The sequence below is a fragment of the Eleutherodactylus coqui genome, unplaced genomic scaffold (genome assembly GCF_035609145.1).
Source record: "Eleutherodactylus coqui strain aEleCoq1 unplaced genomic scaffold, aEleCoq1.hap1 HAP1_SCAFFOLD_47, whole genome shotgun sequence".
Classification (NCBI taxonomy): Eukaryota; Metazoa; Chordata; class Amphibia; order Anura; family Eleutherodactylidae; genus Eleutherodactylus; species Eleutherodactylus coqui.
In genome coordinates, this window is record NW_027101781.1 from 969,791 (window position 1) to 995,895 (window position 26,105).

The 26,105-nt window shown below is 43.7% G+C and overlaps 1 protein-coding gene and 1 long non-coding RNA gene across 2 annotated transcripts in view; one reads left to right on the forward strand and one right to left on the reverse strand.

The window, feature by feature from the left end:
* Positions 1-882: 882 nt before the first annotated feature.
* Positions 883-26,105, reverse strand: part of LOC136591274 (lysophosphatidylcholine acyltransferase 2-like) — a 35,202-nt gene continuing 9,979 nt past the window's right edge. Inside the window, exons 2-3 of the mRNA XM_066588489.1 lie at positions 9,173-9,314; positions 883-2,037 (exon numbers count right to left, since the gene is read on the reverse strand). Coding sequence (XP_066444586.1) covers positions 1,835-2,037; positions 9,173-9,314 — 345 coding nt within the window. The 3' untranslated portion in view covers positions 883-1,834. The remainder of the gene's footprint in view (positions 2,038-9,172; positions 9,315-26,105) is intronic.
* Positions 13,475-20,964, forward strand: LOC136591275 (uncharacterized). The gene is made up of 2 exons (XR_010787953.1): positions 13,475-13,992; positions 14,050-20,964. It is a non-coding gene; the product is annotated as an uncharacterized lncRNA (long non-coding RNA).

Consider the following 26,105-nt stretch of genomic DNA (forward strand, 5'->3'; position numbering starts at 1 on the left):
GCCCCCCGAATCTTTTCACCCGAGTACAGAAGTACTCGAAAATCGCGGTGCTCGATCGAGTAATTACTCGAAACGAGTATACTCGCTCATCTCTAATAATAACGTTAAAGGAGAATCATACTTTTACACAGTAAATTTACAAAATATGCAGAAATATTCACTTTACTTACATCTTTTAATCACTTTTTATTTTAAAAAAACATGATGTATTTCACTAGGGTCAACCTCACAGTACAATGAGAAATATTTGGTAGGGTTCAGACATAAGGTTATGTTGTGCTAAAAGGCTATGTCCACCTTGGCAAACAATGTTTTTCTACAGCTCCTATGTAGACCTATGCTTCCCCTTTGTAACAAACAACAAATACAACCTACGTTGTCTGATGTTTCTGTTGATGCCATACATCCTTATATATGTCCGCTAAATCTTGGTAAAGTACATTCAGTAGATAATCATGACAAAAGGGACAGAAAAAATGTATGACAACTGGATCAGACTACACAGAGCATATCTGTAGTCTGTTACCATAGAGACACATAGAACTATATAGGAGCTGCAGAAACAAAATGGTAGGAAATGTTTAAATGAGTTTTCCAGGGAGAATACTACTGCTGACCTGTCCTTTTAATAGGTCATCAATAGTTGATCTGCTGGGGTCTGCCGCTTGGGACCCCGACCGTTCAGCTGAGCGGGCGCATGCTGTCAGCGTCGCAAATACACAGAGGTCAGAGTGGAAGTCTCCGCGCCAACCTCAGTCTAGTGGCCGGCGCTCGTAACTGCAGGCATGGCTCTCATTGAAATCAATGTGAGCTGTGACTGCAGTTACAAGTGCCAGCCACTACACAGAGGTCGGCTCAGAGACTTCTGCTCCGATCTCTGTATTTGCAGCATGTGCCCACTTAGCAGATCGGTCGGGGCCCCAAGCTACGGACCCCAGCTGATCAACTATTGATGACCGATCATCACCGATCATCAGTAGTATTCTTCCTGGAAGACCCCTTTAAATTTATGCAAAGTTCCTTTGCTTTTAGTTTCAGGTGTATTAGAACACTTAAAAAAAGAATTTAGACTGAGGCCAGCCCCAGGAACTATGGCTTGTTGTATATTTTCAATTAAAGCCGTTAAAATGCAGAGCCATCCATATAATACTTGAATAATCTGGAACAACTCCAGTAGAGAAAACCATATGCCTAGAAAGAGTAAAAAGGGCGTAACGAAAGGGGTACTCGTAATGAGACAGCCAATTAAGGTCTTGCTCACCTAGCCCCGTTTTGGTGTGTTTTGCTGGTGACTTCTTATTTTGCCCCTCCCTTTCTCAAAAAGAAAAATCGGCTCCTAAATGTATGCTCACTTGAGGTAGATCTGTTGCAGAACATTTTCTGCAGTAAAAATGTATTCCGCAGGTGAATTTGGTTTCTAAAAGCCCCATGCACATACTGCAGGAACAATCAAACCAAATTACATGGATTTTTGTGCAGAGATTTTCTACTATAGCTTTGCCTTAGCTTATTTCTCCTTACATAGGGAGTCTGATTGAGACTGAATGACAGTGCTCAGAGGTGGGGCGACTCCATACTAAGGACCTACCTGCCCTTCATGCACTACCATACAGGCCCCATGCATTGGGCTCTGCATAAAACTTATGGTTTTAATTGTGGACATGGTTCCCTAAATTTCAAAAAAGGAGAAACTAAATATAAACCAGCGAACTATGATAATCATCTTCAATGAGTAATGTATCACACAGGCAAAAAGTGGGGAAAAGCCCCCTGCGTCCTAACACAGATATAAAGCACAACTTTATTTAAAAATCCTTATTCTTTTTAGTCTCATTCAGTCTACTTTTTTGTCTGATGAACTAGTAGCTTCCTCTATGCTGCTTTTGGTGCCCTGGTTTCCGGCTATGAAGGGTTCTAAATTCTTGTCTTCCTCTTCCTCTTGCTGCAGTACATGCAAGTAATATTTCTGGTGGTCAAGGTAGGTTGTAAACAATTTTGAATATTCTGGATGACTCAGGAAAAAGTTTTTAAACTCCTCTACAAGAAATAGAAATAGAATTAAAATAAGCCATGAAGAATTTTGGTGCACAACCATAAACATATTATTGCAGCATCTCATGTACATGAGGCAGACAAACATGGTATTCCATAGAAGACAGAGCTAAAAAATACACTGATTTTTACCCGTGGCTACTGCTTTTCAGCATACCTGTACTACCTTTATTTTTTATAATAAAGTTACATATTTTGCCTACTGTACTTCTAGTATTTCTAGATTTGTAGGTTGGTGCATATATAGTTAATGAAGTTGTCCAGTTGTAAACTATTGTTGGCCTATCCTTACGATAGGCCATCAATAGTAGATTAATGGGTGTCTGCCGCCCAGGATCCTTGTCCATCAGCTGTTTGCCAAGCCAGTGCACTAATGCAATGAGCAGAATTCTGCAGCAATCAGACAGCTCCTTTCCCACTGTAGTGGTGAGGCTTGGTATTGCAGCCAAGGTTCCCATTAAAGTAATTAGAAACATTTTCTGTAATACCAAGCTGGTCCACTACAGTGAAACTGAAGCTATCTGCTTATTTTAGAAATCAGCTCAGTACTTGAACAAAGCAGCCCCGCAAAGAGTGATTGGTGGAATACAATGCAGCGGAACCCCACCAATCTGCTATTGGATAAAGATAGGCCATCAATAGTTTCCAGTTGGACAACACCATTAATCTGACATTAATTTATGACAGCAGTAAATTTAAAAGACTTGGTTTGGTTGAAGGCATACAGTGTATAAGGGGGTTGTCTGGTTTAGAAAACTGGCTGATAGTTCAACCCCTTAGTGTTAAAGCCCGTTTGTGCCTTAATGATCAGGCCAAATGTTGGAAATCTGACGTGTCACTTTAACATAGAAAAACTCCGAAAAGCTTTTGCATATCCAAGTAATTCTGACATTGTTTTTTAGCAACATATTGTACTTCATTTAGGTAAAAACAGACCAATAGAATTTGTGTATATTTATTAAAAGCACCACAATTGGGAAGATTTTGAGAAAATTGTCAGTTTAACATTTTCAAATGCAATATGTCAAATATGTGCAAACATACTGTACACTTTTTTGCTAAGATATATATTTTCATCTGTTTACTTTATTCTGGAAGCACATTGGAAAAACCTTTGTTTTTTTTAACCATTTAGGAGACATACAAAATTTAACATTAACATTTTGAGAATCATTTTGTTTTCCTACACCAAGCCAAGATTGCAAAGGCTCATAGGTGTCCGAATGACAGATACCCTCACACTTGACCCCATATATTCACCGAAGGGTGTTTTGAGTATTTTGACCCCACAGTTTCTTTTCAGGAGTCAATGCAATTTAGAGGAGAAAAAAACAACAATTTTATATTTTTGAAAATATGTCATTTTAAAGACAGTTTTTTTTTCTATAGTGCACATGAAAATGAGGATTTGTACCCCAAAATGGATACCCCTGTTTGTCCTGTGTTCAAAAACATACCCATTGTGGCCCTAATCTTATATATGTATGCACAATGGGGCCCAAAACGAAAGAAACAGCTGGTGGCTTTCAGAACAGAAATTTTGCTTGAAAGTGTTTAAGGCCCCATTGCCCATTTGTAGAGCCCTAGAGTGGCCAAAATGATGGAGAAACCCCACAAATTACCCCATTTTGAAAACCGACGCACATGTGCAGAAGACTGTGTCAGGTCCTGGAAGGACTCTCAGCTCTTCCTATGGATCCAATCCGTGTGGGGACATGAAACTTTAACCTTCTCCAACTTTTCTTTTACTTTTATGCGATCGCCATTATTGCATAATCACAATCGTGTGACCCATCACAACTACAGGCTATCAGCAACCTCCGGCAAACTTTAGCAGGGAGCTGTCACCCACACAGACCCCGGGGCCTTAATATCCAGGGCAAGCATGTTTTTACAGCCCTGGGGATTAAAGCCCGGAAACCCAGGATGTAAAAACACATATGAGTGGTCACTAAGGGGTTAATGGGGGCCTGTTAGCTCTCCTGACTTGTCCATTTTAGTTAATACTTTTTTTCTCCATGAAACATCTTAGAACATAGTTTCTTATAACATTGTGTTGTGCTGTTCCTCTGTTATTCCTCTTGTGAAACGGGTGTGTCTCTACACCAGGGTTCCCCAACTCCAGTCCTCAGGGACCGCTAACAGGTCATATTTTCAGGATTTCCTCAGTGATGCACAGGTGATGTAATTATTGTTGGTGCCTCAGACATTGGCACAGGTGTTCTTTCTATAGGATATCCTGAAAACATGACCTGTTTGTGGTCCCTGAGGACTGGAGTTGGGGACCATTGCTCTACACAACCTGACTCTGTCAAGCACTGATTGGATAGTGTGAGAATGTCTAGGGACACGACCCCCAACTAGTAACACCAAGTGGTCAAGCTATTCATACCATAGAAGTGGAAGGAACAATAAAGGAATAGTACAACAAAGAGCTATAAGTAAAGCTGCTCCAAGGTCGCGACAATAATGGGGAATACAATTATTTACCAAAACGGGTATGTCGGGCCTCTTGACAGGTCCTCTTTAAAGCCAGACAAATGGGGCAATCTTGCAATATATGGGCATCCATTTGAATACTTCCCATGTCTACCACACCTCCAAAATAAGGGATTTTAAAGCTCTCACCATTTAACACTCCAAATAAAATGTTTTTCATAGATACATTTGAAGGTCTATAAAAGTAAAGAACTGGCATACTAAGTAGAGAGGGACATGAAATTACAAGACACTGAACTCCTCCATTAGTAAGTATATAATAATCACATGTGTTAGGCTGGGTTATATCCCCTGGGGAGAGAATTGTGTGGGGAATGGTTTTGCAGAGGGAGGCATTTGATTAATGAAAATATATGTATTGTCCTTGCCATATATTCCTCTTCTTTTATACACATTTGGAAAATGTGTATGATCTGTATGACCTCTAATGCTTTGTATGTAAGTGGGATGTGAAAAGGTAACGCAGACTGGATAGTCAAATGTCATTGGTGATAGAATTAGAGATGAGCGAGCATACTCGATAAGGCAAACTACTCGAGTGAGTAGGGCCTTATTCGAGTACCTGCCCGCTCGTCTCTAAAGATTTGGGTGCCGGCGGGGAGCTGCGGGGAAGAGCGGGGAGGAAGAGGGGGGAGATCTCTCTCCCCCTCTCCCCCCCCCCCTCCCCCCTGCTCACCGCCGTAACTCACCTGTCACCCGCGCCGGCAGCCGAATCTTTAGAGAAGAGCGGGCAGGTACTCGCATAAGGCACTACTCGCTCGAGTAGTTTGCCTTATCGAGTATGATCGCTCATCTCTAGATAGAATGCTTTTGTAGAAATGATGTTGTTGAATGGAGCATAGTTAGAGGAGTGATGTTAATGCTAAAAGTGAAGAAACTAATGCAAACACTAATGTATATGAAGAAAAGTGATACTAATGTTATATTTAATGGGAAAAATATGGTTTATTACACAGATGTTAGTGTTTAGTAAAGGAAATACTCAGGTTTATCATAGCAAATACTGTGTTGTTTATTACATAACTACAGAGGTATATTGGATATTGTAATTGTGTATTATACAACTGTTTGATGTAATTGCTGACATGAGAGTTCGGCTGATGATTACTGCCTGACTGATGATGAGTATTGTTTGTGACCATGCAGTTAGAAAGTGTGATAGTCTCTGTCATAGCCTCCATGGACGTCATAGGATTAGTTTGTATCCCAGTCATTTTTTTGGTGTTTCTCCCCGGGTATCGTGCTGCGCAGAGTATGTGTGTTGGATGGATGAATAGTGGATCAAGTCTGATTCTGTGGGAAGGTGCCTGTTGGGGTATGATAGGCAGGGTGTGGTGCACAGCTGAGGGTTGCGTTTTCTGTGCTGATGAAGTGCGCAAGAGAATTGTGAGGTTCAAACAGAAGTTGATGCAACCTATAGTCATTAGTCACAAGTGAAGTTCTGTGACGCCTGCTGTGGGGAAGAGGCTGGGTGAAGGTAAACAGGGTATTAGTGTAGTATGTCTACACCGGAAGTGTGGGCATGACAAGGCTGAGCTACAGGTAATGCCCAGGTCACGCCCACAGCTCCCAATTAGCTGTGGCATACACACCTTCACCGAGCTGCCAAAAGCTCGGTGCATCATAGAGACGCTGTTAAAGGGGTTGTCCCGCGAAACAAAGTGGGGGTATACACTTCTGTATGGCCATATTAATGCACTTTGTAATGTACATTGTGCATTAATTATAAGCCATACAGAAGTTATCAGAAGTTATTCACTTACCTGTTCCGTTGCTAGCGTCCTCGTCTCCATGGTGCCGTCTAATTTTCAGCGTCTAATCGCCGGATTAGACGCGCTTGCGCAGTCCGGTCTTCTTCTTTTCTGAATGGGGCCGCTCGTGCCGGAGAGCGGCTCCTTGTAGCTCCGCCCTGTCACGTGCCGATTCCAGCCAATCAGGAGGCTGGAATCGGCAATGGACCGCACAGAAGCCCTGCGGTCCACCGAGGGTGAAGATCCCGGCGGCCATCTTCACCAGGTAAGTAAGAAGTCACCGGAGCGCGGGGATTCAGGTAAGCACTCTCCGGTTTTCTTTTTTAACCCCTGCATCGGGTTTGTCTCGCGCCGAACGGGGGGGGCTATTGGGAAAAAAAAACAACGTTTCGGCGCGGGACAACCCCTTTAAGGGTTTTCTTAGAGGGAGGCAGCTCCCTCTGTTTTTGTCATCGGACCCCCGAGATAAAAATCGTGTACTGCCGATGGGTTGTTATGGCAAGAGGATTCCAGATACAGGCGTCCTGTTCTGCTATCAGCCCCCACAGTGACGAGCTCTGGCAGCGGGAGCCAGCTGTCAGTGATAGCTAGCCTCCTGCTGCATCAGCTGCAGGGTGCATTAGAGCAGTGACTCCCATTGTTAACCCCAGGTTGAAGGTGTATGTGTGCCACAGCCAATCGGGAGCTGTGGGCGTGACCTAGCCGTTACCTGCAGCTCAGCCCGGTCACGCCCACACTTCTGATGAAGACATACTACACTAATACTGGTAAACAATGTGAGTGAGAAAATTTACTAGAACCTCTTGTCCTGAGGAAGAGAATGCATAGACAGTTTGGACCATGGTACCGTAGCTCTGAACTGGGACTTGTTGGTTTGAGCAGTCCATGAGAGATAGACTAGCATCATAAAGACTGCAAGTAGACCAGTAACTTGACTGTGTTAGGCCGCCTGCAGATGGGTGGGTCGGATCCGGCTGCGAGGTTTCTCGCCGCGGGATCCGACCCGAGCGCCTGCAGAGAGCGGCGCGTACTCACCTGCGCCCGCGGCTCCAGCTGTTTGATGTGCCGGCTTGCTGGGCAGCCGGTGCATGCGCAGACCAGAGCCGGTGGCCGGACAGTGACGTTTCTGCTCTACGAGCCCCGCACAGAAATAAAGCATGCCGCGGTTTGTTTGCCGCGCGGCCAAACTGCGGCCGTCTGCATAGGATTGCGTTTGTCATCGTACCCCTAGATAAATTCGTTAAGGGGTCTACTTTTCAAAATGGGGTCACTTGTGGGCGTTCTCCATCGTTTTGGTCACTCAATGGCTCTACAAGTGTGCAATAGGGCCTAAATCTCCTTCAAGCAAAATTTCTGTTTTGAAAGCCACCGGTTGCTCCTTTCATTTTGGGCCCCATTGTGCATACAGGCGTAATACTAGGGCCACAATGGGTATGTTTCTGAGCACGGGATAAACAGGCTTATCCATTCTGGGGTGCAAATCCTCATTTTCATGTGTACTATAGAAATAATTCCTGCCTTTAAAATGACATATTTGCAAAAATATGAAATTTTAGTTTTTCTCTTCTAAATTGCATTGACTCCTAAAAAAAACCTGTTTGGTTTAAACACTCATAACACCCCTTAGTGAATACGTTAAGGGGTGTAGTTTTAAAAATGGGGTCATTTGTGGGGGTATCTATCATTTTGACTTCTATGAGCCTTTCCAATCTTGGCTTGGTGTAGAAAAACAAACTGTTCCTCAAAATGCTGAAAAGTAATATTAAATTTGTACGTCTCCTAAATGGTTAAAAAAAAAACGAAAGTTTTTCCAATGTGCGCCCAAAATAAAGTAAACGGATGGAAATATATATCTTAGCAAAAATTTCTATATTATGTTTACACATATTTGAGATATTGCAGTTGGAAATGTGAAAAAATGACTATTTTTAAAAATTTTTCCCAATTTTGGCGCTTTTAATAAATAAACACAAATTCTATCGGTCTTTTTTTCCACCTAAATGAAGTACAACATGTGGCGAAAAAACAATGTCAGAATCGCTTGGATATGCAAAACCTTTCTGGTGTTTTTCCATGCTAAATTGACACGTGTCAGATTTGCAAAATTTGGCCTGGTCATTAAGGCGAAAACAGGCTTGGTCACTAAGGGGTTGATTCCACAAAGACTGGCTAGCAAATACAGCATTAAAAAGATTTCTAAGCCTGTGTAGTTGAGTGTTCCGAATTATATTGACAAAGGATTTAAAACTGTATTACAACATTTGAAAACATATGCTACTTAAAGGGGGTGTCCAATTGTAAGCTATTGAAGGTCTATCCTCAGGAAACGCCATCAATAGCAGATCCGTGGGTGTCTGCCACCTGGGACTACCTCTCATCATCTGTTCTCTGGTCCACTGCTCTCATGCACTGAGCCAATTTTTGCAGGAAGCAGACAGCCCCTTTTCCACTGCAGTAGCCAGGGAACGAAGCAGTCTGCTTCCTGGTAATATCAGCTCAGTGTACAAACTCACCAGCCCAGAGAACAGCTTATTGGTGAGAATCCCATGCAGCAGGCCCATTCCAGTCTACTATTGATAACCATCTTGAGGACAGACCATCAGAAGCCTACCACTGGACCAACCCTTAAAGGGTCTGTATGTTTATTGTGTACAACTTAAAGTAAACATTGTTATAGTTTGCTGCAAAATGTGCTTCATCTCTCAAGACTTCTGCACAGTGGGACAACTCCCCTCACATGCTTATACTACTGTCCGGTCTTCCATTCTTCACAGACATGGCCAGTAGGAGGGATTCCTCCTTATTAATGACAGATCCCCTTTGAATGTGTCATTTTGTGATGATAATGTATTAGTTCTGGTCTTTCTTACCATAACAGAGTTTTCCTGACTCATCAGCATCCATATCCTGGAAAAGTTTGGAAACATCAAGGTCTGGAACGCCAAGTGAAGATCTTAACAGGGAACTGAATTCATTTTCTGTGATGCTGCCATCGCCATCAATATCAAATAACTAGGGTAAAGCAAAACATTATAATGGCATGTGATATATGTTGTAATTACTTCAGACTCAGCTGTATGTGATTATTATACCTGTACAGAGACAGAGAAAAGTAATAAGGGCTAATGCCCACGGAACTCCGCGACGTTGCCCTGCAGCTATAAGGTTCTATTGAACCTAATAGCTTAATGTTCATGCAGCGGAGTTTTAAATGCCACAGGAATATGCGTGGCCAGCTTCCATTGTAGACAACGTGGCCTTGCCCACTGTAAATACGTGGCCCTGCCCACTGTAAATACATGGCCCCGCCCACCGCTGGCCACGTCATCTGACACTGCCGGCACGTCATGCACTGTACTGTGAATGCCTGCTGGCCCTCCATGCGGGACGTGTACAGAGGATCCGGAGCGGTCAGTATGGAGGTTTTGTGGTGGGGTGCAGGGGGCGTGGCGGACTGCGCTGTGATATTCCGCTGGCGGAGTCAGTCACGGCCGTGGGCATGAGCCCTAAGGCTGGGTTCCCACACGGCGTATTCCTGGCGGAAATATCGCAGTTTGGCCACAGCGAAAAACCGCGAGATTTCCGCCTGCAAAGCGCTACTTCAAAACCCGCAGCACTTAGAGGAGAGCGCGGCCGCAATGAAAAAAATAAAAGAATGGACATGCTGTGGCCAGTGAATCTGCGCCACAGCACTTGCTTCTGCCACCTTTGCTGCAATGAATTTGCCTTCCCATGTGGACAAGATTTCTGAAAAATCTTGTCCACATGGCTGGCTAATCCCGGGATTACCGTCCGCAAGTGGATTCGCCTCGGCCTAAGAGAAAAAAACAACTGCAGGACTCATCATCTACAAGCCTATAGCAAGTGCTTTACACAAATAAACTGGATCCAGGGTTTGAGCGAACGTCTGATCAACCACATGTACAAGGGTGGACAAAAATATGGAAACACTGAACGAAATGCATAGGATTTTAATCATTAGCACTGAGCTGCCCTATCGGCCCCTGCTTAGTGGAGAGCTTTCCACTAAATTTGTGTTTACTTTACCTCTTGCCCTGCTCTGGGTGGTTTTGGGAGCCAGCTGGTAACAGAAGCTGAGTGGCTCAAACTCCTGATTAAAGGAACCTTGTTGCTCAGGCAGATGTTCACTTTTGCCCAGCAGCATATATGTCCTATTACCTCCACTTAAAATTGGTCTCTATATGTCTTATTGAAATATGGATTATAATCCTAAACATGCATTTTGTACGGTGTTTCCATATTTTTGTCCACCCCCCCGTATGTCTTATGTAAGCACAGCAGTAATACTCATATGACTTACAAATGTTTTACAGAATGTCATTTATCTAAGAACTACCAGTTTTGTTCTATAAGCGTTAACAGGTCCATTAATGATACTTTTTTCTGCAATTTCGCCATTTGTAAGGCTATTAAAACAGACAGATATGGCCCAATTGCTATATTTTATGCAATTTTTCTAATACATTTTGATTTGTTTTCTGCGTGTTTTCTAACGCAATCCTATGGCAGCTTCCACGGGCGGAAATTCTGCCGGAAATCCCGCCGTGGAATTTCTGCCCATGTGCAGGGGGACTAAGGCATTTTTTTTACATGCATAATAATATATATTGTTTGTAGTACGGTATGCATTGCAGAATATCGTTTGTACTTATACTTGCAGAACCTTGCATAAGCTGAGGCTATGCTTAAATATAAGGGTTAAATAGTACAGATAAGAGGTGATTTTGGTTACCAAGCAGATAGATCTTCAGCAAGTTTTGCAGAGTGCATCAGTTTTTGCAAAGCTAAATTCTAGCAGTTTTGCAAGGCATCACAATCCCCGGGAATGTGGGAGGAGCCAGACGCCAGGCACCAGTCAGAGTAGAGTTGCTTGTGGGATGGGGGAGAGAGAAGAACAACCTGGCAGGTGAGTGCAAAGACCAGAGACCCAGAATCTTCACCCGCCCTGCCATGTTTTCTTTGTGCGCAATATGCAATCAATAGAACCCCTTGATTTCAATGGGTTCGTTCACATGCGCAATCTTGCGCGCAAATTTTCAAACAAAATACGCTGCATGCTCTATCTTCCTGTGGATTTGCACAGGCAAATAGCAGATATAGAACTATTAGACTTAATTACCCATTTCAATGAAGAGGAGTATGGTTGCATGTTGGTTTTGCTGCGCAAATGCACACAATTTGCGCACACAAAAAGTACAGTAGGACATGCATTTGCGCATGCAAATATGCAGCATAAATTCTGCAAATATGTGGCGTAAATGTGCACATAACTGCACTCATGCCCATGTGATAACTTTAATAAGCTTAGTCCTCGTGGCTCTGAATCTATCGCCTTTGATGTGTTAAGCCTCTGTCTGCTGGAGAGTCATGTGTGCTGGCATCAGAAATGGTGGCAGCAAGAATCTTGGGGTGTGTTGAGGGGCATTTTATGCTCAGTTTGCTTCCTGAGTGTAAGGTGCATGCAAAATTAAATGATAGATCAGCCTCTTGCAGTCACATCCAAGTCCTGAGATTGCAGAATGTGTACAGGACATAAGGCTAGCAAGGATTAAACAAAAAGGCCATTTTAATTCAGATCAGCACCACTCTTGTCTATTTTGCAGTGCATTCCTATTCAAGTTCATGGGCCTAATCTACAGTATCAGTCATAGTGGAAGGTCATAGACAAAAAATGGGCTGGGTTTTTTTGGGGGGGGGAGGGGGAGAGACAGCATCTTTCCTAACCCTGGATAATCATTCTAAGATCTGTGTTCCTTATGATTTTGCAAAGAAATGCAAACAAATCTAACAGGTGGCATTGCTACCTTTCAAGGTAAGTGCATGACTACTATAAAGTCTGGTGTTTATCAGTAGCATTAGGTTATAAGGCAGGGGTGTAGAATCTGTGGCCCAGGATGGCTATTAATGTGGCCCAACACAAAGGGGAGGCTGCATCTGCAGGAGGCGAGGCCGCAGGCAGTACCTGGCACTGGCATTTGCTGTGATTGAGTTACTCCAGGTCCAGTGTGATTCTCCTTGTCCTCCCAAGTCCTGACTGCTGCCAATCCAGTAACAAGGTGAGGACGAGAGACGTGGTCTCATAGTGGACGGCCAGCGCTGTGTCCCCTGTTGTCAGAATGGCTGTAAACTGCATGCGAGTCTGCACAGGCTTCTGTGTCTAGGCTTGCATGCATGGCCTTGCAGCAGCGGGGGTTATTTGGAGGATGATTGGGGTTGTGTGGAGGTTGATGGAAGCTGTATGGAGTACTGTGGAGGACTATGGGAGTTATGTGGAGGATGATGGGGGTTGTTAGGAGGACTGTGGATTAGGATTATTAGGGGAGGATTTTTTTTGCTCATCTGTGGTGGCAGATATCCCTATAGTTATGCACATATCTGTTTTGTTTGCTTATAAGGCCTCCTTCCCACGAACGTATTTCCGCTGCGTAATTCGCAGCAAAAATCCGCTGCGTTGCCCGCAGCTATTAGGTTCTATTGAACCTAATGGCTCAGGGCACACGGTGCGGAATTCCACCACGGAATTCCGCACCGTGAAGTCTCCCGTTCTCACCCGCGGCATGCTCTATTTGCCGCGGGTGTACGCGCTGACGGCTTCCATTGCAGTCAATGGAAGCCGTCCGTTCACGCTATCTCCTGCTGTAACACAGCGGAGGATAGCGTGAAAACGCTTTCCCGCCTACCACGGCGAGGTATATCAGTGGGGCGGACGTCACAGCATGGGGTACTGAGTTTCTAGGAGTGAAGCTTTTCCCGCAAAGTATGCAGTAGTGTAAATAGAGAAGACGCACTGCTGTTTGCAGTAGTCCGGCGTGAAGTCCAGCAGACCTGACCTCTTTATGTGTTGCTTAGCAGAGTCATGACTTAGCCTGGTTGCACATGAGCGAGCCGGAGTCGGCTGTGGGCACCCTGTTCCCAGCTGGCATCTACAGGTACCCATCATTACTTCTCTTCTGTACTGCGGATTCTGCTGTGGGCACCCTGTTCCCAGCCGGCATCTGCGGGTACCCATCATTCCTTCTTCTCTTCTGTACTGTGGATTCTGCTGTGGGCAACCTATACCCGACTGGCATCCACGTGTACCTCATTTCTTCTTTTCTGTACTGCGAATTCCGCTGCGGGCACCCTGTTCCCAGCCGGCATCCACACTGATAGGGGTCAATCAATATTAATCAATAACCTAACATAAGAAAGATAAGGAAACAGTGTAATGAATGTGACATTAGTTATTTGGTTATATAATGTTATGTATTATATGTAAAACATTCCGGAAGTTGCTAGTAGAATTTGGATATAGAATCATATGTAAAAAGGTATATTCAAGCGTTTATTTAAATATTGATTTTAAAATACCAAATGTATGACTAATTAGATTTTATTCAGTTATCTTACTGAATACCAACTTACCAACTTTGTGCTGACTTCCGAGTAGGTGGCTGAACCAGTTTTGTCTATGTAAAAATTAGAAACAATGTCCCCTCTTTTGATGTGCAAATTGCTGATGAACTTTGAAGATTACAGTTCTTCCCAAACAAGAAATGTAATTAACAAAACCTGTATTATCACACTGTAACTGTTTCCATGTCTACTTCAAACAGTTTTGTTGATACCTTTTGTTTAGAAAAGCTTGTTGATTTACAGTTGCCAAATGTACTTTGTAACCAGGCATCAGGTAACTTTTGGCTTGTTGATTTACAGTTGCCAAATGTACTTTGTAACCAGGCATCAGGTAACATTTGGAAACGCCTTCTTTACAACTTGCATATAAACTAGCAATGTACAACAATAAACAGAATTCATACTGATATCACTAGACGGTCTGTGTAGTGGCTTATTATGGTTCTCTATGAGTACTCTATATAATATTTCCTCTTAATTTGGATACAGGCAACATTCGCATTACGGTCTGCGTTCCAGACCCCCCTCACAGTTTATTTGGCGCCCGACAAGTGGGGCAGAAGCTAACTCCTTACCTGCAGCCGATACCTGACTACACTACCTGCCGACCAGCCGGACGAGAGGCCACGGGACCCCAGATCTACAAAACACCGGTATACGGTAAGCTCTTGACTTACCACTCAAGCTCTGGGCTCTCCTGACTTCATTCAGTCCTCGTGTCGACAGGGGGTGAGTTGCTGTATGTTATATAGGACGCTTCTGCCTGTTATTTACGGTGTTCTTAGTAACCGTGCTAGACGGAAGAACCCTTGTGTGTATATTGCCATGTTGCCTGTAGTAATTGTTGAAATCTGTACGTTGATAGTCTGTGTCATGTTAGCCATAATTTGCTTTTACTGAGTCTGTTATAATATCACCAGAAATCCCCTAAACCCCCCCCTTAAGGAGTCCGTAAAACTATTCCAGGACCAGGGACCAGGGGTCCTTAGTTTACTAGGTGATATCAGGTCCTGTTTACTTAGTGATGAATAGTGGGAAATAAAATAAATAGTTATCCTGCCAGTTTCGGACTTGGCAGAAGGGACCGCCAGATTTATCTGAGGAAAGCCGTATGCATCCTCAATGCTGTGTTACAGTGGTAAATCAAGAGGTAAGTCCATAAGAGAAAGGGAAGGGGGAGACGTACGATAAAATATAGAAAGATAGGACTTAGAAAAGCGGGAACCTTTAACTATGAGTTCTGGCAATAGTACGGGAAAAAGCATATGAAAGATATCAGAGACGCCGGTTTAGATAAAGGAACAGACAATATGGGAAACGTACAGGGCAAGTAGTATGCCTATATGGAAATCAGCTAGAGAAATAGTAAAAGACTGCACAGAAAATAGTGAAACACAATTGTTTTATGTGTGTGAAAGAATACAAAATAATAAGCCTCTTGGTGTACATAAACCGCCAGCCATTGTCCATACTGCTGGTAAAGAGGATAAGGTGTGAAGGATGGCTGGGGAGGTTGGCGGATGAGTGTTGGTCCCCATCCCACGTGTTGGGGTCCCAATCAACTACAGTATGAACCTTTTATAGTGTCTAACTCTCTTTAAAGCGTAATTTGAACTAAGTCTTGCTCCTTACAGCAATACATAAATGGTGCTGTGAACAGGATTACGCAGAGAGTAATACACTAGTTTGTTTTAAAGGAAAATTTTGATAAACTGATAGTTGAAGAATTTCTTGTGATAATCGGGCTTAGTGTGAAAATGTCGCCTTTTAAGAAAATCCGCAATAGTACGAAAATGTCGGTAGCTAAGAACAAAGAAGTGTCCGATGAATTGTTAATTATGCCAGGGTGGAATAAAGCCCCCTATAATATATTGGCCGCTGAATGGTCGCAGTGTGGTGAATATCAGTATGTGGGTAGAAATGGGCATAAGTTGTATTGTGTTTGTCATTGGGTAGCCTATTCTGAGCGAATCGTGTAAAAACCGCGGTACTAAGAGTTTTTCTTATCTATACATAATTCGCTCATTATTGGAAGTCTGGTGTACAGTAAATACAATCCCAATTTCTACTTCACATACTATCAGTCCGTATAGGAATGAATAAAACCCCCCTTAGTGAGTGGAAGCATGAGGACAAGAAAGAGATGCAGGGAGCGGAGGGTGATATAGAAGCAGATGTAAAACAGGGAAGGCAGTGGGAACTATAATCTAAAATTATGTGAAAGACTATTGTGGCACAGATTGGGATAAAAATAAACATAAGAGAATTAGTAGAGACGAGGGAAATAAGCAGGGTTGGGAAGTACCGACACTTTTAGACAAGTGAGGAAGTACTGACACTTAAAAAGTAGTAACTGACATGCAAATGTTTTTGTCTTTATGTGTGTGTATTAATGAAGGGCCCGTATGAGAGTTAGATTGTGTTATATGGTGTATACTGTCCGGTGGCTAGAAACTAAATGAGGCAAGAAAGACCAAACACTGAGCCAGACCACAGGGGGTGGAGCTAGGTAATGTAAGGAGATGGGAGGGAAGAACAATAGGAAGAGGTGTTCTTCCACCCTCAACACAGACCAGCCTAGGAGAGAAGTATACGTCTAGTAATTACTAATAATTAATGCTGTTGGAAGTCTGAATGTTTTAGTTGCTTATTAATATCTTAGCTATTGTTTCATAGAGATAAAATTCAGTGTCATAGAAAGGAAGAAAGACGCTGATGAAACAAGAAACTTGTAATGAATTATGTGAATTATACGGTCTTACAAATAGAGAACATAGGGATTTTAAGATATATATATATATATATTTTTGCTTTTTGTGTAAATGTCAGTTCTGTGATTGGTTGGACGTCTATATCACTGCTAAATGCTGTTAGTACTGCACTGTCTCTGAAAGAATGATCTGTAGGAGAGACATGCAGACGACCAGCATCGAAGGAGTGGAGCTAGATAATGTAAAAGTAGGTAATGTTTCATCCTTCTTTTGTCTACAAAGGAGGGGGTGAGGAGCTTGGGCAGTTAGGAAGTTTTTTTTTCCCTTCTCAAATTTGATGAGACATTGCAGGCAGGATCAGATTAATAATGAATTTGCTTAAAGAATATCATATTCCAATATGAATACATGTTTGTGGATTATTCTGCCTTGTTGTAATTCATGTCTGTTATTTGTACAAATATCTTACAAGCCTTATCTGCATCCATCAAATTTTCACCGGATGGATCGGTACGGGTTGAGACCTCAAGTGACAGTTCAGAGGAGGTTTGTAAACTAACTGCTCTCTTGGTAGATCTGGCTCATGTATTTGTCTTGATAGCTACTGCAGAAACTCAGCTTTCCGCAGGTCCTGACAAATAGTAAGCCACCTCCAAGACAAACTCCAATTCCTGAGTCATTGCTTAGCACAAGGAACTGGATATCTGACATAGGTGATCCAGGTATTGCAGGTCAGCAATTTCAAAATTTTTAAATTTAATTTTTATATTTTTTTGCTACAAGGTTCTGATCTATTTTAAATAGAATACCAGCCTGATTGTCTAGCAGTAATTGGTGCAAGGGGTTTCAGGAATGCCAATTCAGCTGGCAGAAACTGAACCACTAGAGGTAATGTTTAAAGGGTCACGATGCCTCATGCGCTTCCTTGTGCTGGAAAGTCCTGAAAGCATATTGGGAACCGAAATGATGGGATCCTTGGGATCTTGTATCGAACTTCACTCGTCCGGTGAGGCTCGTATACACCCCAGGTCTGAAAGTCACCCGACCTTCGGTCGGATGGCAGCAGACCTAGCGACACCTCTACCTGTCTTCACTTTTACGCACGCAGAGAAACAAGTTCTTAGTGTCGTTCCTTTGAGCCTTTGGGTTACCAGTCAGACGGACCTCACAGACTGTCTGTATTTGTTTGTATTTAATTTCAGAGGAAAGCAGTACTGTTGGATAGTGCTGCCACAAGGGGCACAGTATAGCCCAATACCAGTTCACCAGATTCATGAAACTGGTATTAGACGCCTGGCCAATTCCCGAGGGCACCGCCCTCTTGTAATATGTTGATGATTTGTTTTTTTAATTTACTTTTATGTACTGCTGACACAAATAGTTACCTCAATGCATCACTAAGCCTTTTGTGTTTCCTCCATCAGAGTAGAATGGCTGCAAAGCCAGCAAAGAGAAACTTCTTAGATCACACCATGGTGATCTACACCCCACATGACATACATGGTATCCTGACACAGGTAAGCCGTAGACATCTGTCTCTTGCTAGACGGATCAAAATGGAACTTGCATTTACACTCTTCATCCAATGTCTCATTTCAACGTTGCACCACTTTGAATCCGGCCACCTTATTGCCATTAGGTGACACTGATTCAAATGGGGGAGTAAGTACAGAGGACCAGCTTTTTGCAAATTCTCTGACTGATGATGAAGAGGAGGCCTTTGACGCAGAACACCAGCATGATTGTGACAGCTGGGTTCGCACATGTCACTGACAAACCCCTCCTAAACCCCCACCTTGAAATGTTTGTGGATGGATCTAGATACCTGAATGACAAAGGAAGGCTTGTAACAGGTTTTGAAGTAGTCACACTGAATGAGATACTTGTACAAAAGCCACTGCCGCCATACATGTCAGCGCAGGAACTGAGGCCTGTACGATTGCGAAAAGTACCACTGCCAGCATCTACACTGATTCCAGGTACGCCTTTGGTACTGCACACGATTATGGACCCATCTGGCGGTCCAGGAGCTTTCTCACGGCACAAGGCAAGCCCATTAAGCTATCATGTTGCCAGGACAAGTGGCCATAATAAAGGTTAAAGCACACACGCAGGGGCAGTCACCAGAGAACAAGGGGATAGGGCAGCCAAGGCTGCAGCCCTCCTGGACAGTACGCAAGACCCCTTGTGCTGTAAGTTGGATCTTGGTCCCACCGCTCTTGTTGATTTGGAATTTGGCGTCCTACGGGACGTAGATGATGTACCAGCGGCTGCCTACACCCACCTCGCCGTCCTAGCTCACGGGAAAGTGCATGCCTCTCGGAATGCCATGGTTTTTGTTATGGACAAGGTATGGTATGCTCCAGGGTTCGACAGGTTGGCGAAGGCATATGTGAAGGCATGTGAAGTGACCACTGTATCCTATTCAGAGATTACAAATCGATTACATCCAGCTTCCCAAATCAGGCAGGTATGAGTATGTCCTTGTGTGCGTGGACCTGTTCAAAGCCACCGCACAATGTACAGTGGCTAAACTTGTGTCAGAACTTGTATGTAGATTTGGGGTACTAGAGACAATTGAGAGTGACAGAGGTACACAATTTACAGGTTAAGTGATGCGAGAGGTGATGTCAGCCTGGGAGTGGAACAAGCGTTTTACACTCCATACCACCCGCAGAGTTTAACAAAGTTGAAAGAACTAAAATTATATGCTTAAGTTAAAAGAAGTGTTGTTTGGCTCTATGCCAAGATTAGGCCTGTACCATCCACAGGCCCTACAGCGGGGGTGTGATAAGGTTATTGAATATGTACAAGAACTATGTTGTAAACTGAAAATAACACCCGATCTAGTGTTTTCCCCAATTTCAGACCCTCACAACCTAGAGGGGACTCATTTCTTGCAGCCTGGAGACTGGGTGGTCGCAAAAAAAAGACACGTAATAAAGGCCTTGGACCCAAGGTTTGACGACCATACCAAGTTCTGTTGTCAACACCTACTTCTGTAAAAGTGGATACATGCCTCCCACTGCAAGAAAGTTCCCGAGCCAGAGGAAAAGTGATGGGTGGGATCCCGGCGTTGTTTGGGTGGGGGAGGTAATGGACATTTTGATTTTGACTTCTGCATTTGTCTTATTGGACTGTCTTCTTATTGGGAAACACCACTACGAACGATCCACATGGACAAGCGATGGACTGGGTGGGCAAATATTTCCCACACGTGTATGCCCAACCTCAGGAGTGGAGAGGACATTTTGCGGACTTTTCTATTATCTGTCCCCACTCCTGTAGAGACTCTTCGAGACATACGCTCAATAGTTCACAATGATAGTGATGTAGTAGATGACAATGTTGTTCAGGAAAACACCTTCCTTAATTTATTTGAATATTGTCCCCATTGCGATACCATTGAATATACACATTGGACGAATATAACTCGGTTTTAGGTGAGAAATGTTGCGTTGGCTGAAGAATGTTGTAATTTTACTTGTGACTCTAATGAAATCAGGAAATGCCAACGAATTAAGGCAACAGAAGTAACAGCTACTCTGCAATCGTCCGACTAGTATAATCTTATGTGTATATATATATATATATATATATATATATTGCAATTAAGGTAATAATTTTATGAATAGCTAAATGTACTGAATGCCGATTTTCTACACCCCTTTAAGTGTCTAATATGACGATGACGATATTGATGTTGATAAATCTAAGATTACTGTATTGTAAACTTGATTGACTTGCAATATTTGATATTATGTCTTCATATCTTGATGGACATAGAGTGCACCATTCCTACCTGGGAACCCGGCACCTATGGGTGACAGAACCAGGAGATAATGGTGGCTCTGATGTCCAAATGGGGGAATGATAGGGGTCAATCAATATTAATCAATAACCTAACATAAGAAAGATAAGGAAACAGTGTAATGAATGTGACATTAGTTATTTGGTTATATAATGTTATGTATTATATGTAAAACATTCCGGAAGTTGCTAGTAGAATTTGGATATAGAATCATATGTAAAAAGGTATATTCAAGCGTTTATTTAAATATTGATTTTAAAATACCAAATGTATGACTAATTAGATTTTATTCAGTTATCTTACTGAATACCAACTTACCAACTTTGTGCTGACTTCCGAGTAGGTGGCTGAACCAGTTTTGTCTATGTAAAAATTAGAAACAATGTCCCCTCTTTTGATGTGCAAATTGCTGATGAACTTTGAAGATTACAGTTCTTCCCAAACAAGAAATGTAATTAACAAAACCTGTATTATCACACTGTAACTGTTTCCATGTCTACTTCAAACAGTTTTGTTGATACCTTTTGTTTAGAAAAGCTTGTTGATTTACAGTTGCCAAATGTACTTTGTAACCAGGCATAAGGTAACTTTTGGCTTGTTGATTTACAGTTGCCAAATGTACTTTGTAACCAGGCATCAGGTAACATTTGGAAACGCCTTCTTTACAACTTGCATATAAACTAGCAATGTACAACAATAAACAGAATTCATACTGATATCACTAGACGGTCTGTGTAGTGGCTTATTATGGTTCTCTATGAGTACTCTATATAATATTTCCTCTTAATTTGGATACAGGCAACATTCGCATTACGGTCTGCGTTCCAGACCCCCCTCACAACACGTACCTCTCGTTTCTTCTCTTCTGTACTGTGGATTCCACTGTGGGCACCCTGTTCCCGGCCAGCGTTCACACGTACCTCTTATTTCTTCTTCTCTTCTGTACTGCGGATGGCCCGCATGGCTCACCGTCTTCAATGGAAGCCATCTCAAATAGAGAATGCTGCGATTTTTCCTCCACGAGCAGAAAATCACAATTGATTTCCGCTCGTGTGTAGGAAAAACCGCTTTTCCATAACATGCTATGGAAGTGATTTGCTGCAGATGCCCGCTCCGGATTCCGCAATTCAAATACAGTTGTGCAGCCGGCCTTATTTAGTGTACCAGGTGATTGTAATTTCATCCCGCTTGTGCCCCTCATCCTACCGAGGTAGATAAAAGCGTTTCCCTGGCTGTCAGCCTGACCGAAACGTGATTTCCTGCCTGCAGCAATTAAAGCTTGCGCAGTGAAGCCCCTGCCACCTGCAGGTATGTTCTATCAACATCTGGAATATTCCTACTTCTGGACCCGGTTCCATCTGCCACCTAGTCTGCATGGTCAGACCCCCATTACACTCCAATGGGGCCTGTGCATAGGATGGACGTACCCATGAGTTACATATAGACACTTTCAGACGTGGTGGCTTACGTAAGGCTGTCCGTCCTGCCTTGTCCACCACAGTCTAGGATTCTTTTTGCACTATGGAATTTATGCCTGCCTGATACTTCAGTGCGCGACTCGGTATGTCTCTAATGCTTGAAGAAAAGGAAATGCACATTACCTAGAAGGAAAAAAACTACCTGCCTGAATGCCTAAAGCAATGTGTGAAGGTTGATTTTTGAAGTATCTACATATAGTGTCGGGTTATGGTTTGGGTTGGCAGGTTTTTTATTTTAACCCAATAGTAACTTTGGGTTTTCTTTGTAGATTTTAGATGTGTTTACTAATTTTTATAGAAAAAAAATTTGCACACAATTTTCCTTGATGAGGTCATAAAAAGCTTTGTTGTACATTAGGAACTCCAAAGAGAGGGCAAAATAGCCCTCTGTGGTGACATTGATAACAAGTAGAACTGTTCTGGGCCTGCTAAAACCCTTACAGACTAAGAACATCATCTGATCCAATAGAGGCAATGTATGGTCATGGACAGCTTTGCTTCCTTCTAATGTACACAAAAGAGTTCTCATTCACCGACAGCAAACTAATATCTTGTAAATGGTGAGAAATTACATTGTAAAGTTTTAGAACTTTTTATTTATTGGGTGACTAAGAGTTAATTGTATATAGAGCAGAAAATCTCGTTACGGCCAGTTTCATAGAAGCACACTGTGGGTACATTTATGCGCCCGTAAGATAGACAACTGTTCCAGCCTTTCTACAGGTCTACTACTCTAAATTCAGAGGGTCTAAGGCTGCCTGTCCACGGCCGTGATGGAATATCGCTAGCGATATTCTGCTCCAGGGGAGGAGGGGGTGGGGGAGCACTGACAGGTCTCTGCGATGAGCCTATCTAATAGATAAGCTCACAGTGTAGAATTGCGGCAAATTGTAGTATGCCACAATTTCAATCCCGCAAGCGTAGAAGCGCTATGATTCTCCGCTCGTAGATGTCGGGCTGTGCTTTCCATAGTTAGCCTATGGAAAGCTTTTCATAGCGTGATCCGCGGGCGATTTATCACAAGTGGATCCTCGCCCGTGGAAGGCAGCCTTATGATGCTCTCAGTTCTGATTAAAGGTGCATTTATGCTCGTATAAGCAAACGTAAATGCACCCTTAATACTCATGTGAAATTAGAGGAGAAGGGAGGAAGTGTTCCAGGCACACACACTTGACACTACTGAGACCACTGCGAGTGGGGGTCGCTATTACAACTGAGACCACTGTGGTGGGGGTCGCTATTACAACTGAGACCACTGTGGTGGGGGTCGCTATTACAACTGAGACCACTGTGGTGGGGGTCGCTATTACAACTGAGACCACTGTGGTGGGGGTCGCTATTACAACTGAGACCACTGTGGTGGGGGTCGCTATTACAACTGAGACCACTGCGCGCGCGCGGGGGGGGGGGGGGTCGCTCTTACAACTGAGACCACTGAGGAGGCGGGGTGTCGCTGTTACAACTGAGACCACTGAGGAGGCGGGGTGTCGCTGTTACAACTGAGACCACTGAGGGGGGTCACTTACTACTGAGACCACTGTGGGAGGGGGAGGGGGTCACTATTACTACTGAAACCACTGGGGGAGGGGGTCACTATTATTACTGAGACCACTGGGGGAGGGGGTCACTATTATTACTGAGACCACTGTGGGGGGGCCACTATTACTACTAAGACCACTGGGGGGGCACTATTACTACTAAGACCACTGGGGGGGTGGGTGTCACTATTACCATTGTAGTGGAGGTGGGTGTCACTATTACCATTGTAGTGGGGGTCAGCATTACTACTGAGACCACTGTGGGGGGGGGGGGTCACTATTACTACTCAGACCACTAGGGGGGGGTCACTATTACTACTGAGACCACTGTAGAGGGGGGTCACTATTACTACTGAGACCACTTTGGGGGGGTCACTATTACTATGGTAGTTGCCGTTTGGTTGCATAAGGCATATTTTTCACATGCATAATAGTATATATAGCTTGTACTTTGCATTGCAGAATGTTGTTTGTACTTATATTTCATCATAGCCTGAGCTTATATAAGGTTCTGCAATTATAAGGGTTAAAGGGGTTGTCCCGCGCTGAAACGGGTTTTTTTTTTTTTTTTCAATAGGCCCCCCGTTCGGCGCGAGACAAACCCGATGCATGTATTAAAAAAAAAAATCGGATAGTATTTACCCAAATCCCCGCGCTCCGGTGACTTCTTACTTACCTTGCTAAGATGGCCGCCGGGATCTTCACCCACGGTGGACCGCAGGTCTTCTCCCATGGTGCACTGTGGGCTCTATGCGTTCCATTGCCGATTCCAGCCTCCTGATTGGCTGGAATCGGCACACGTGACGGGGCGGAGCTACGAGCGGACCCATTTAGAAGGGAGAAGACCGAACTGCGCAAGCGCGTCTAATCGGGCGATTAGACGCTGAAATTAGACGGCTCCATGGAGACGAGGACGCTAGCAACGGAGCAGGTAAGTGAATAACTTTTGTATGGCTCATAATTAATGCACGATGTACATTACAAAGTGCATTAATATGGCCATACAGAAGTGTATACCCCCACTTGCTTTCGCGGGACAACCCCTGTAAACTGTACAGAAGAGATGTGATTTTACCAAGCAGATCTTCAGCAAGTTTTGCAGAGTGCATCAGTTTTTGCAAAACTAAATTCTAGCAGTTTTGCAAGGCATCACAATCCCCGGGAATGTGGGAGGAGCCAGACGCCAGGCACCAGTCAGAGTAGAGTTGCTTGTGAGATGGGGGAGAGAGAAGAACAACCTGGCAGGTGAGTGCAAAAACCAGAGACCCAGAATCTTCACCCACCCTGCCATGTTTTCTTTGTGCGCAATATGCAATGAATAGAACGCCTTGATTTCAATGGGTTCGTTCACGTGCGCATATCTTGCGTGCAAATTTTCAAACAAAATCCGCTGCATGCTCTATCTTCCTGTGGATTTGCACAGGCAAATAGCAGATATAGAACTATTAGACTTAATTACCCATTTCAATGAATAGGAGTATGGTTGCATGTTGGTTTTGCTGCGCAAATGCACACAATTTGTGCACACAAGTAGTAAAGTAAGACATGCATTTGCACATACAAGTATGCAACATAAATTTTGCAAATATGTGGCGTAAATGCGCACATAATTGCACTCGTGCCCATGTGATAACTTTAATAAGCTTAGTCCTCGTGGCTCTGAATCTATCGCCTTTGATGTGTTAAGCCCCTGTCTGCTGGAGAGTCATGTGTGCTGGCATCAGAAATGATGGCAGCAAGAATCTTGGGGTGTGTTGAGGGGCATTTTATGCTCAGTTTGCATCCTGAATGTAAGGCGAGTGCAAGATTGAGGGATAGATCAGCCTCTTGCAGTCACATCCAAGTCCGGGGACTGGAGAATGTGTACAGGACCTAAGGCTAGCAAGGGTTAGGGTGCGGGCAGACGAGCGTAGGCGTATTTACGTTCACACGAGCGCAACGTATAATCGCCCGAGAGAACGTTTTTCACCGATCACGACCAGAGCTAGAAAGCGTATTTTCGGTTGTTCCTACTTTGCAAACTATCTTTTCGGACATCGAATATGCGTTGGCGCGTATTTCGGTCGCATATGTTCCGTTTTTTTTTCGGGTTGCCGTTTTTACGCGCCGTAAAATCGCCCATGTGAACGAATACATTCGAAACCATTGCCTCAGATGGTCACGTATATACGTTTGTTCGCAAAAACGCGCCGTTTATGCGCTCGTGTGAACGCACCCTTAGAGAAAGAAGGCCACTTTATTTCCAATCAGCACCACTCTTGTCTGTTTTGCAGTGCATTCCCATTCAAGTTCATGGGCCTAATCTACAGTATCAGTCATAGTGCAGGGTCATAGACAATGAATGGGCGGTTTTGTTTTTGTTTTGCTTTGTTTGGGGGGGGGGGGGGGGACACAACATCTTTTCTAACCCTGGATAACCATTTTAAGATCTACTGTTTTCCTTATGATTGTGCAAACAAATCTAACAGGTGGCATTGCTACCTTTCAAGGTAAGTGCATGACTACTATAAAGTCTGGTGTTTATCAGTAGCATTAGGTTATAAGGCAGGGGTGTAGAATCTGTGGCCCAGGATGGCTATTAATGTGGCACACAAAGGGGAGGCTGCATCTGGAGGAGGCGAGGCCGCAGGTGGTACCTGGCAGTGGCATTGCGGTACCGGGCATTTGCTGTGACTGAATCACTCCAGGTCCAGTGTGATTCTCCTTGTCCTTCCAAGTCTTGACTGCTGCCAATCCAGTAATAAGGTGAGGACGAGAGACGTGGTCTCATAGTGGACGGCCAACGCTGTGTTCCCTGTTGTCAGAAATGGGCCCATGGCTGTAAACTGCATGCGAGTCTGCACAGGCTT